This window comes from Balaenoptera acutorostrata, chromosome 21 (genome assembly GCF_949987535.1).
Source record: "Balaenoptera acutorostrata chromosome 21, mBalAcu1.1, whole genome shotgun sequence".
Taxonomy (NCBI): Eukaryota; Metazoa; Chordata; class Mammalia; order Artiodactyla; family Balaenopteridae; genus Balaenoptera; species Balaenoptera acutorostrata.
In genome coordinates, this window is record NC_080084.1 from 27,045,560 (window position 1) to 27,059,335 (window position 13,776).

General features: G+C 39.8%; 1 protein-coding gene across 2 annotated transcripts in view; it reads right to left on the bottom strand.

Annotated features, from left to right (window-relative positions):
- Positions 1–636: 636 nt before the first annotated feature.
- Positions 637–13,776, bottom strand: part of TRAPPC11 (trafficking protein particle complex subunit 11) — a 41,596-nt gene continuing 28,456 nt past the window's right edge. The window contains exons 26-30 of one of the 2 annotated variants that reach the window (XM_057537253.1): positions 13,444–13,555; positions 9,652–9,743; positions 8,175–8,308; positions 6,350–6,517; positions 637–1,904 (exon numbers count right to left, since the gene is read on the bottom strand). In XM_057537253.1, the coding sequence (XP_057393236.1) occupies positions 1,860–1,904; positions 6,350–6,517; positions 8,175–8,308; positions 9,652–9,743; positions 13,444–13,555 (551 nt within the window). In that variant the 3' untranslated portion in view covers positions 637–1,859. The remainder of the gene's footprint in view (positions 1,905–6,349; positions 6,518–8,174; positions 8,309–9,651; positions 9,744–13,443; positions 13,556–13,776) is intronic. The other variant, XM_028165377.2, reaches the window with a different exon arrangement.

The following is a 13,776-nucleotide window of genomic DNA, read 5'->3' on the forward strand; positions in this document are numbered from 1 at the left end:
TGCTGGACCCTTGTAACCTCAGTGAGTCAACAGCTCCTGCAATACTGTGACAGTTTTGTTTTTGGGACCCAGGAAGATCATGATTTCATGTATTTCTGAATTAAGACTTGCAATTTAAAAATAAATGAATAGAATACATTCACAGTAAAATGAATGACGTGGGAGAATTCCTGGTTGAGAAAGGATTACGCTATTGAGGGAAAGCACAGACCTGTTTATGTGGTGTATTTACACTCACACAAATCACACTGACATCGAGGCTAACAACTTTAAAGTGGACGCCAGTGATCCACCTGTTCTGACACGCACTTAGTACTTCGTGTTTGACGATGGCCGTGTTAACACGTGAGACCGTTATTACATAAGCACGGCATGAGACGGACCTTTGGATTTTTCAGACATCAGGTTACATCCCCGTAGTGAGTCATGAAATCAATTCAGCAGGTTAAACCAGGAATATTTTTAACAAAACAGAGTAGGATATAAAATATAAGAGCACATAGAAAGTATTATTTCATGAAATTTTTGTTTACAGTTCCTCTTGAGTATTTAATTCTTATCATTCTCATACCGAGTCTATGAGATAGTATTATCATCGTCCACATCTTACAGGTAAGAACAGAGACAAACAAAGGGCAACATGAACAAAGTCACTGGAGCTGGGATTTGGCCCTAGACAATCCGACAAACTCCTGTGGCCTCCACCTGTAAAGCTGTGATAACAGGGAATTCACATCCTCCTGGCCCGCCACCGCCCCCGTCTCCCCGAAGATGGGCAGCGCTGGCTCTAGAACACGGACCTATTTCCCGTCCTACACACTCCACCATACCTCTGCAACCGTGTTCTGAGTAAAAGCTGTTCCATGAAGCTGAAATCAAACAAGCGCAAAATAAATAAAAGATACATACAAGCATATCTGAAAGACAACATATTTATTTACATTATTGTTTTCCTTTTTGAAACTCCTACACTTTTAAATAATAAAAATCTCTGGGAAATGGGGTAGTTTTAAATTAAGATATTTTAACAAAGACGATTTTCACAATATGATTTTTATTTACATGAATTTCCAAAAGTTTTAAATAGTTCTTTTCAAATTGCACAACATAACTAAAAGCTCTTATTGAGACCTTGCACCTTTCTCAAAAACTTTTAGTTTAGGGAATTATGCTTAGAATCAGAATCTCGCAGTTCAGATACTGACAGGTAAGGATCTTGTTAACATACTTAAAAATACAAACCTGCTTCATAAATGATCCACGTTTTGGCTGCAAGCTGAACCTAGTTGACATGTTTTGATGGTAAGCAAAGATATTTTTTAGACATCTTAAATTGCTTTAAAACTTTCTGGAAGTTTTCTGCATCAGTCACGTGACTGCTTTCCGCTTCCTGTGTATGTATTCTGAGCACACACTAGATTCACGAGGATGGATTTACCTCCGGTTTAGCCAACTCTGAAAGAGACACCCAGGGATTCAGAACTTTCCTGGGGCAGACACTGGCGCATGTTCCCCTTGTCCAGTCATATTTCAGATGCTTAACTTTCCTCGGCCACTGCATGTTCAAATCCCTTACTTTGAAAAGACGTTACTATCCATAAAATGACTTTCAACAGTAACAAAGGACTGACATCCTTTCATGTCACACTGACAGATTTCAAATATTTATTAGTGAAACTATAAGAGAGGATAGATTTTCCTAATATTTTAAGCATGAGTTCCTCTGAAGAGTTGGTATAACATCCATTAAAAACCAGCAAAGATTAACTTGTACCATGATCAAGCTACAGTTCACCATGAAAAACTTATACAGTTCTGTCCAGCGTCTCCGTAAGAACAGCCGAGGCCCGTCCTGAACATCACGCAGCAGCGATGGAGGCATCGTCCATGAGTCGGCCCTGGGGCTGCCGAGTGGAAAACAGGACGGGTTTACAGAATGATAATGACAACATTAGCGCTATTAATTGAAGAGATTTTGAAGTTCTTGGAACTGTTTCACGAAAACAGAAGAGACGTGTGCAAGTATCCAAACAAAATGTGTCTCTTTCCTCCTCTCCCCGCACCGTCGTTCTTCACGTGAGCCTGGGGACGGTGACCGCGCGGGCTCCACGCTGCCCACCCCCTCCGTGCCCAGTGGCAGACGCCGCCAGCCGATCACACCCGCCCGCGGAGTCCACCTCGTCACTACTTTCCTCTTAACCTGGTGTTCTAGCAGCTACCACCAATCTATCAAGGTGCCGCGTGTGAAAGGGAACCTGGCCACCATTCCTGCTCGAGCGGTAAAGCTTTATCCTCTCTCCCTTGCTCAGCCTGTGTCCCGAGCTTTAAGCAGGCCACAAACCTGAGCTAACAGCAAGCTCTTTGGGATTCAAGGTTTCCCAATCTCCTGTTTGAGAAAAAGTGATTCACAATGAACTCTAGGGTATTAACAACGAAGATTACAAGGATTGAAGCAGCAGATAAAAACAAAATTTCCCTTTCTCGAAGTTCACTGATTGAAAAAATTCAAAACATCACATCATTAGAAGAAAAGCTAAGAGTGATTAAAAGGTGTCATGACTGTTTTTAGGTGGAAAATTTCTGACAGGCCAGCAACACCCCAGAGAGTCATCGAGTAGCTAAAAGAATGAAATTCTTGCAAATGACTACTTTACTGATGTACATTAGCAGACCTTTGTGGGAAAAGCATGAGAGACGGTGTTTGGGACATGAACTAGATTAGCATTACAACCTCAGCACCACAAGCCCACTGCTGTGTTTCAAGCAGCTGATTCCTGTGGGTTCCCTGGAGCAGTGAAGGGGGCGCTCCCACTGTCATCTGTTGCTGGGCAGCTTTATGTACGTACGTACGCACGTGTGCATGTGTGTGTGAGTTAGGCATCTGAATGGGATGAACGAAAGAATAGGTTGCTGGTCTTTCATACTTCATGTAATTTTTAGGACTCATGGAGGACATTCAGCTTTAGAAACAGAATAAATGGCTCCACCAGGTCAAATCCTTACCAAACACAGCTTTACAAACAGGGACAGAGAACAATAAATTCGTGTTCTTATCATGCGATAAGAAAACAAATCTAATTTGCAAAGGAAGAAAAATATGGATCCAAGCTTGTTCTAGGGCGGCACTGTCCAGCAAAACTCTCCGTGAGGATGGAGACGCTCCACGTCAGTGCTGCTAGCTGCATGCCTACCGAGCGCTTGAGATGTGGCTAGTGCAACTGGTAACTAAACTTTAAATTAAGTTTTAATTAATTTTAATCTCAATAGGCACATGTGCTCGTGGCTACCATATTGGAATAGCACAGGTCTAAAGTTTAATAAAGGTATGACGGGATGTAAAATTTTAGTCAGTGATTGTTCATGAAGTGGAAAAAGGGTAATCCTCATTCACTGCCCTTAGAGTGACAGGCAAAACAATTTTAATTATTGAGTTTTCCCAGATGATAAAGGAGCTGGCTCTGAATAATCCAGTCAATGTTTTTAGCAGCAGTCAAGTTACTAGAAGATGGTTCTTAAATTTAGAGAAAAGATCATGGCAGTTAGAAAAGGGTGTGCTGATTAGGTTACAACTTATGAATGTTTATTTTTCTCGAACCTTTCCTTATGGACTTAAACACCACCTTGAAGAGGTTTACTGTGAAAAAAAATCAGAAGACGGAACTACACTTATCTGGGATTAGTTTTGGTGTTCTGAGCGCTTCAGAGATTAATTGATGGGAACAAAATGCTGGTTCCTCAACATGATCAACTCTCACATCTCAAACAAGCTCTGTTTGTTCGGCTAGAATAGGATCAGGTCTGTACATCGATGAATACTTTCACACTGATGAAAGCCATACTTCTGAGTTTAGGAAGAGCAAACTTCGGAGGGTCAAACAGCTAAAAGGACATCAGAGACCACCCATCCCACCGCTGCTCCCCAACCCAGTCATGACTTTTCCCCTGCAGGGTAACCTCAGACGTGACAGTGAGGAACAGCAAGGGAAATGGCTTTAGAGTGTGACGAGGTGGAAATGTTAAGAAAGCCACTGTTGTGTGCAGGTGGGCGGTATATGGGAAATCTCTGTACCTTCCTCTCAATTTTGCTGTGAACCTGAAACTGCTCTAAAAAAAATAAAGTCTTAAAAGAACAAAAAGGCCACTGTTTAAACACAGGAGATCCAAAATTATGAGATTTAAAAAACAATAATTTAAAAGTATGGTATAAAAGGGAACCCTTTTGCACTCTTGGTGGGAATGTAAATTGATACAGCCACTATGGAGAACAGTACGGAAGTTCCTTAAAAAACTAAAAATAGAACTACCATACGACCCAGCAATTCCACTACTGGGCATATACCCAGAGAAAACCACAATTCAAAAAGAGTCATGTACCACAATGTTCATTGCAGCTCTGTTTACAATAGCCAGGACATAGAAGCAACCTAAGTGTCCATCGACAGATGAATGGATAAAGAAGATGTGGCACATATATACAATGGAATATTACTCAGCCATAAAAAGAAACGAAATTGAGTTGTTTGTAGTGAGGTGGATGGACCTAGAGTCTGTCATACAGAGTGAAGTAATTCAGAAAGAGAAAAACAAATACCGTATGCTAACACATATATATAGAATCTAAAAAAAAAGGTTCTGAAGAACCTAGGGGCAGGACAGGAATAAAGACGCAGACGTAGAGAATGGACTTGAGGACACAGGGAGGGGGAAGGGTAAGCTGGGATGAAGTGAGAGAGTGGCATGGACATATATACACTACCAAATGTAAAATAGATAGCTAGTGGGAAGCAGCCGCATAGCACAGGGAGCTCAGCTCAGTGCTTTGTGACCACCTAGAGGGGTGGGATAGGCAGGGTGGGAGGGAGACGCAAGAGGGAGGGGATATGGGGATATATGTATATGTATAGCTGATTCACTTTGTTGTAAAGCAGAAACTAACACACCATTGTAAAGCAATTATACTCCAATAAAGATGTTAAAAAAATAAAAATAAAAAAAATAAAAGTATGGTATAGAATAGAAGCTTAGAGGGTTAATAAAAATGATTTTTTTGCAGATGCAAAAAAACAAAACAAAACAAAACTGTGTAAGTCTGGAAAGGTAACAGGTGGGAAGATTACGACGGATACATGAACACAGGCTAACTTATAATTTACCAAATCCCAGATTATATAAACAAGGCTTCCCCAAAGCCTGACAGATACAAAAAAGGAAATTGTAACTTGTCATCCAAAAAGGTGGTATAAACTTAAAATAAAAAGAGAACACACAAGGGACTTCCCTGGTGGCACTGTGGTTAAGAACCCACCTGCCAATGCAGGGGACACGGGTTTGAGCCCTGGTCCAGGAAGATCCCACATGCGCGGAGCAACTAAGCCCGTGTGCCACAACTACTGAGCCTGCGCTCTAGAGCCTGCGAGCCACAACTACTGAAGCCCACATGCCTAGAGCCCATGCTCCACAACAAGAGAAGCCACCGCAATGAGAAGCCCGCACACTGCAATGAAGAGTAGCCCCCGCTGGCCACAACTAGAGAAAGCCCATGCACAGCGGCAAAGACCCAATGCAGCCAAAAAAAAAAAAAAGAGTGTGATCCTCTATCAATTATTTAAAAAAAACCACCACAACAACAACAATAAAAAAGAGAACACACAGGATTCATATATGTTCATGTATCTCTGGTTACCAAGGGAAACCAGAACTATCTGGAGAAACAGCCTTAATTTAGGCATCAACAGTGGCTTAACCCGAGGCAAAGTGACGACAATCCTACAGAGTCCTTTACTGCAGGAACCTGGAAATCGTACCACTGTTAAAAAATCAAAACATTAAACCAGAGTATAGTTTCTGACTGGTGATCATTTTCAGAAAATACCCAAATCCAGTAGTATTACACAGTTAGAATCAGAAAAGTTCAGGGACTGTATTCAGAAAGTTAATCCATTTTGATTAAAAAACAGTTACAAATTAACTACAATTTTAAAACATACTTTTAAAAAGTAAACAAAAAATTAAAGAAATAAAAAAAAGAAAAACAAAAATAGAAATATACTTTACTAAACGCCAAAGAAAAACCATGTTTAAGGATGCCATAAAGATAAATCTTTACCCAAGGGAATAAAAATCTTTGAAATTAGATCTAAAAAAATCTATAAAATAGAAATCTAAAAAAAATCTATAAAATAATAACTTTATAGAAATGAATAGCAATATTTCCAAATTTATATAGTAACAGTCAAAGCCCTATTCTGTTAGTCTCAAAATACTTAGTGAAGTTTAACATGAAAAAACATCTTCTTTTGTTTGTTTTCAAGACAGTGAATTTAAAAAGCAGAAAATGTCTAAGCCTCACCTTTACAAAAATACTGGTGGGTATAAAACGCCTGAGCAGTTGATTTGTGAAGTTGGGAAACCTGAGCAAGTTGATGTTGAGAGATGGCAGCTGCTGGTACCCGGCCATCAGAGGGTAGAAATTATATAACATTTCCTGTTCGGTGCCAGGGAGGATACGTAATCGAATCTAAATCACAAAAGTTATAGAGAAAGATGATCAAATATAGATATCAAATACACTTGCGACATCTATACGATGTTACCCGTAGATTACTAGCAAATGACAGGACACCTAAATCTTTCTGGTGAAATATTCACACCCTCTCCTATCCCTTCTTCCAGACAGATACCAAAATATACAGCTGAATTAATGAGGTTAGGATCATGCAGGTAACAAACATAATAAAAACATGTGCATGATTTCTCAGTTTCTACCAACATCTAAAAGGCAACCTGTAGCTGCTTAACAATGGGACCACAGGGTGGATGAGTATTTCCTGTGTCTTAGACCAGGCAGGCTTTACAGGCACAGGGCGCTAGGGGAGAACGTGGAGAAAAGCACCTTTGTAAACATTATGTCAACATGAGACAAATACATTGTTTCCTGTGTTTTGTGTTAGGGACTCCACCTTTGAGGTAAGGTAAGTAACTTCAGGGGAAGAAAAGATGTTTGTACTTTAGGAAAGAACACCAACAGGTTAAGATTTTTGGTATCTTACATTATCTAATTATTTTTAAGTCAATATGTGAAAGATCAAAACAATCAAGAAAAGCTTACTCGTTTGCAAATGAGTACATATAGGTACGTGTTGCGTCAGAGATAATACATGTGTGTGTGTAACCAACATATTACAGCTAATATTATATTTGGTATATACTATACATTTAAATTCCTGTACAGATTTACAGTATACTTCATGTGTAATTCTACTTTCATTTAACAGCAATCGCAGCACTCAGCACGTGCCCAGCCGTGGCGTGGCTGGTGAGTCAGGGTGGGTGCTGCTAGGTGTTATGACACGTTTGTGCTCTAATTACATCTTTGTTAATAAAAAGCACTTACTGACCACTGAGGTGGGTCCCTGTTGCCACTCTCTGTTTTGTTTTGTTTTTGTTTTGGCCGCACCACACAGCTTGCGGGACCTCAGTTCCCTGACCAGGGATTGAGCCCAGGCCCTGGTAGAAAGCCCAGAATCCTAACCACTAGGCAATCAGGGAGCTCCCCTCTGTTGCCACTTTGAAGAGGAGGACAGTATTCTCACTGCAACATGGTTTTGCCTGAGAGTGTATGTCCCACCCAAAAATCTGGTGAACTTTTCTACCCCTGATTTGAATAGATGAATCAAAACATCTGAATTACTTATTTTTATGTATAGATACAAAATTGTGCCTACACGAAACAAAGATAAGTAAATACTATGCAAGATCAAAATCTCTTAAAAACTGTACTGATAGTTCAGAAGAGAATTAAGCTTCGATCTGTGTAGTCATGCCTTAAGGCCTCAAATTAGGAGACACACACACACACAAACTCATTAGTAATAAAAGGGATATTTTTAAATTTTCAGGAATTCTACTGTAGTCCAAGAATTTGTGAACTCTTGTTTTATACGGAGAAAGAACCTATATGTGTGATCTCAAAGCAAAAAGGGTTGCCCATTTAACCCAGTTCTATAGCAAGTTGTAATTAACCTTCAAAAGTGACTGAAGATTCACTGCTATCAAAACAACAGGGACCACAGTCAGCCTTATCAATTCATTTGTAAACACAAAATGTACAGCTTTCCACTTCCTGGCCACACTTTTGTGTCTTCATAAACAACCCAAAGAGATATGACCTGTACCTGTTTAAGACCTGAGAACATGAAGGCATCACTGGGCTCCACAGAAATCTCCACGTCTTGAACTAAGTCAGTCTTATTCTGGAGGTGATACTTGACTGGTAACGACTCTCTGACACGCCCAAATGATGGCAGATCTGCAGAGAAAGATGACACATAACTCTTGGTTTTTGAAAAAAAAAGCTCACCATTTATGGGTTCTTTTTGTAAATAAATCTCATTCTACGGGATTATTTAAATTAATGATAGCACCACACTCTTGCTAAATAAGAAAATTCTCTGATTGGACAAAAGCCACAGGGTGATGATAAAACAGACTAAGAAGAATCAGTCTCCTTCTACAATTGATTTGACTTAGATAGGGGTCTTGGCTACCGAGAGCTGAATTATATTTTAGGAATAATTTTTTAAATCTACAAAAGATTTCCCTAAGTATCAATAATGGCTCAAGATGGAATGACAGACATTATGTGCCCCTTGATGGGAACTGTGATGTATTCTTGCCAGAAACTTTAACCTGAATCTGATCAAGCCAACAGATCTAACTACCAATTTATAGGGACAGAGAAACACTTAAAAAAACTGATACAATGCAATCAGCAAATCCAGCCTGTAGGCACTGAGTTTCGTTAACAAACGAACATCAAGGAGGCGAGAGGAGGTGGAGGTGGTAGAGGAGGTGATGAGGAGGTGGCGGTGGTAGAGGAGGTGATGAGGAGGTGGCGGTGGTAGAGGAGGCGAGAGGAGGTGGAGGTGGTAGAGGAGGCAAGAGGAGGTGGAGGTGGTAGAGGAGGTGATGAGGAGGTGGCGGTGGTAGAGGAGGTGGTGAGGAGGTGGCGGTGGTAGAGGAGGTGATGAGGAGGTGGAGGTGGTAGAGGAGGTGATGAGGAGGTGGCGGTGGTAGAGGAGGTGATGAGGAGGTGGTGGTGGTAGAGGAGGTGATGAGGAGGTGGAGGTGGTAGAGGAGGCGATAGGAGGTGGAGGTGGTAGAGGAGGTGATGAGGAGGTGGCGGTGGTAGAGGAGGTGATGAGGAGGTGGCAGTGGCATGGGGGAGAGGGAGTCTGCCTGCCTATAGGTTTCAAAAGTCCAGACACCCATGAACGGCAATGCAGAGACCTTAAAACACACTAAAGAACATTCAGAATCAACTAGGGAAATTTCAATACTGGAATTTGATCATATTACAAAATTATTGCTAAGTTTTAAGGTTATGATAATGGTATTGCGATCATGTTTAGAAAAACAGCCAGTAATGTTAAAGATGCATACTGAAATCTTTATAGATGACATAATATCTGGGATTTGCTTCAAAATAATGAGGATAGGAGTGTGTAGAGGTATAGATAAAACAAGACTGGTCACAATCTACTTTTATAAATGGTGGGCATTTTTCATAATAGAAAGTTAAAAAAATCTTAGAAGCTAAAATAAATATTCTTATTGGATTTTTTGGATCAAATAAAACGTGAGTGCCGTTACCTGCGTTCACATGGAGAGGGATATTTTCTACAATCACGTGTGGCAGAGTGATGACAGTCCTGATGACAGGGATGTTGTCCGTGGCTGAAGTCCTACAGCAGAAAAAGGTACCTTTTAGATCCACATTTCACGTGAGAAGTTAATAAATCAAAACCAGGGAACACGTATATTCACCAACTAATTACGAAGGAAATATAAATTATCCCTTTTCTAAAAGTTTATTAATGGAAGGAGTTTTGTGAAGAGCTTTTACAATCCCATTTTTGTTTTGAGGATTTCCAATTAACAAATGTTATAACTCAAGGCTGCTGTTTGGTCCCAGTGATGAAGTAAGGAGTTGCGTCAGAATGTAAGTCAACTGCACCACGAGCACACCATTTAACATAGTGTTTTGGTAGCAAAATGTTCTCAATGTCGGCAGCAGTGCGGTGCTTTACATTATGCCACAAACACCTTCTCACACCAAGGACCATCTCCAGATGAGCACAAGACCACTGGACATGCCCTGCTGAAACTGCACTGTGGGCGCACAGGAGAAACTGAAGACTAAAAATATTTTACTATCAGTAGACACAGTGGCATTCCAACATTACTGAGATAAAGTAAGTTACATTATGAGACTGTCAGATATTTTTCCCTGTAGTACAGTCAGGGCGGGAACTACAGGGGCAGCTGGCATCTATCTGACTGCCGAGGACAATCGTGGGAAAAGCATGTATGTAGCGGTGGAACAGCTGACACTATTACAATAGTGCAAACCACAGACAGGCAAAAACACCCAACCTCTCACCATTAAGAAATACATGTCTTTATAGTAACACAGCAGAGTAATTAAGCAGCGCCTTCAAAATGCTGTTTTAATTCCTATAAACATGTGAATTAAACTAAACATCAATATGGTAAATTCAAGAGGGGGGGGAAAGAAAGACAAGTTAGTTTTTTTAAAATAAAATACCTATTTTTCCTTTCTCATTTTTAGTATGTTAATTACTGTTTTAAGACTTACAAAATAATTGAGCCATGCCAAGAAAATAACACATGAAATATCATGCATCTACCTCCTGGCCTAAGAGAACATAAGAACATAGCTGAATCTTCCCGTGTACCCCTTACCACTTGCATCCCCCCAACCTCCACTCTAGAAGTAACTACTCGCCTGAATTTGGCTTCTATCATTCCTATGTATTTCTTTATGCTTTTCCAAATTATATGTAGAGCCCTAAGAAACAAATGTTTTACATGTTTTCTAATACTATATATATGCAATTTGTTCATATTCTGCAGTTGCTTTGTTTCATTTAGTATTAATAGGCTGATAGGTGTAGCTCTGGTTCCCTCATTTTCACTGGTATATCATACTCCATTGTATGAATGTGCCACAATTTATCCAATTTCCTGTTGGCGGACATTTATTTTCTAACTTTTTACTATCATAAATAGTGCTGCTATGAACATTCCCAGACATGTCCCCTTCGTGTATGTTTGAATCTTTTCTAGGACTGCAGGGTACAGCCATCAGCTTTACCTGGTACTGCCAAATATATTTCCAGAGCAATTGTTCTAATTTATACTCCTCCTCTTGACAAACTCTGCACTGTTCAACCTTTTTATTTTTCCAAAGTAGTGGGAGTACAGTTGAATCTCAGATAACTTATAAGGCTGACCTTCTCTCCCCCTACGTTTACTGGCCATCCAGCTTCTTCTGTTCACTGTACTACCTACTCAAGTATTTTTCTCAACTCTCAGTTAAGAGACTTGTGTTTTTCTTATGATCTGAATTCGAATCCTTTGTCAGCTTTAGATGTTGCAAATAGCTTCCCCCAGTTTGTATTCTGTCTTTTCACTTTCTTCATGGTGTTTTCTAATGAACTGAGAAACAATTTTAAGAAATCAAATGTATCCATTTTAGTGGCTTGTACTTTTAGGGTCTTATTTAAAGAAATTCTTTCCTATGCCAAAGTCAAAATGATTCTCTTATTTTTCTACTAAAAGTAATAAAGTTTTGCTTTTTACAATTAAACTTTAATAAACCTGGAATTTTTATATACAGTGGTACAGCAGATATCCCATTTTTTCCCAAGTCAATACCAAACTGTTTACCACCAATTATAAAGCAGTTCCTCCTTCCCCTACTGATCTATAATGCTACCTCTGTGAAATGTAGTTTCCATGTGTGGATCTGTTGAACTATTTCTAGACTCTCTATTCTGTTCCACTGGTTTATTTACATCTCCCCGAGCCAATACCACAGTGATGACTACTTACAATAAGTCTTAGAATCTGGAAGAGCAAGTACCCTTGCCTAGTTGTACTTCTTCTGGAATATTTTGACTATTACTGCCTTTTTGCCTTTCCATACAAATTTTAGAATCAAGAGTGTCAAGTTCCACAAAAACAAAAACAAAACAAAACAAGCTGTTGAGATTCTGAAGGACACTGCATTGAATCTATAGAATAATTTACAATATTAAATCTTATCTAAACCCTATCAGAGATTATTTTGTATCTCTCCCATTTATTTAGGTCTTCCTTTAATGATTTAAATTTTTATAATTTTCTCCATAAAGATAATGCACATCTTCTACTAGATGTATTCCTATGTATCTTACCATTTTGTTGTTATGTAAATGACACCTATTTAAAAATATTTTCCCTAGAGGTTTATTACTGATATACAGAAATCCAACTGATTTTTTTTTTTTTTAATTTTTATTTATTATTTATTTATTATGTTTATTTTTGGCTGTGTTGAGTCTTCGTTTCTGTGCAAGGGCCTTCTCCAGTTGCGGCGAGTGGGGGCCACTCTTCATCGCGGTGCGCGGGCCTCTCACTATCGCGGCCTCTCTTGTTGCGGAGCACAGGCTCCAGACGCTCAGGCTCAGTAGTTGTGGCTCACGGGCCCAGTTGCTCCGCGGCATGTGGGATCTTCCCAGACCAGGGCTCGAACCCGTGTCCCCTGCATTGGCAGGCAGATTCTCAACCACTGCGCCACCAGGGAAGCCCCCAACTGATTTTTGTATGTTGATGTTATATCCAGCAACCTTGCTGAGACTCTTTATAATTCCAATAATTTGTTGATCCCCTTGGGTTTTCTATGCGAACAATCCTATTGACTGTAAATAAGGGCAGTTTCTCCTAATGTTTTTAGTGGTTGGTTCTATCATCAGAATTAATTTGGCTAAAATTGCATCTGTAACAGGTCACAAATTGTAACAAACAAAAACCAAAGTTTATCCTTTTAAATCTTTGTGTTTTTGACAAAAGGTCAATGACAGCACGTGACTTCTAGTTTGTTCTCCAGGCTGACAGAAGCTCTCAACTATAAATGACAATGACAAGGACTTCCCTGGTGGTGCAGTGGTTAAGAATCCACCTGCCAATGCAGGGGACACAGGTTCGAGCCCTGATCCAGGAAGGTCCCACATGCTGCGGAGCAACTAAGCCCGTGCGCCACAACTACTGAGCCTGTGCTCTAGAGCCTGCGAGTCACAACTACTGACCCCACGTGCCGCAACTACTGAAGCCAGCGTGCCTAGAGCCCGTGCTCTGCAACAAGAGAAGCCACCGCAATGAGAAACCCGTGCGCCACAACGAAGAGTAGCCCCCGCTCACTGCAACTAGAGAAAGCCCATGTGCAGCAACGAAGACCCAACACAGCCAAAACTAAATATAAATAAATAAATTTATTAAAAATAAATACATAAATAAATAAATAAATAAATAAATGACACATAATAAAGGTATTAGAATAACACAAATAATGAAGAAAAGGTAGGGCTGATACAATTTTACCTCTTCCAGGAGATAATATAATGCCCAGTTGCTACTCCACCTTCAACATTTCCAACAGATGGGCAACGAAGGCAAAAGCATTCACTGGCGCTCTCTGTGGTCTGTAAGACAACTATAAGAAAGAGACTTCATAATCCTCATGTAGTGATTTCATCTATAAAAAGAGAGCTTTATATCCAAGTAATATAACAAAAAAGAATACCTTATCAATTATACATTATTTATAGAGACTTGCAAACTAAGGCTCAGAGATGTTAAATGACTTTTTCAAGGAGACAGATAAACAGGGCAAATAAAATGACTCACTTATATTTGGTCTTAAGAATACATCAT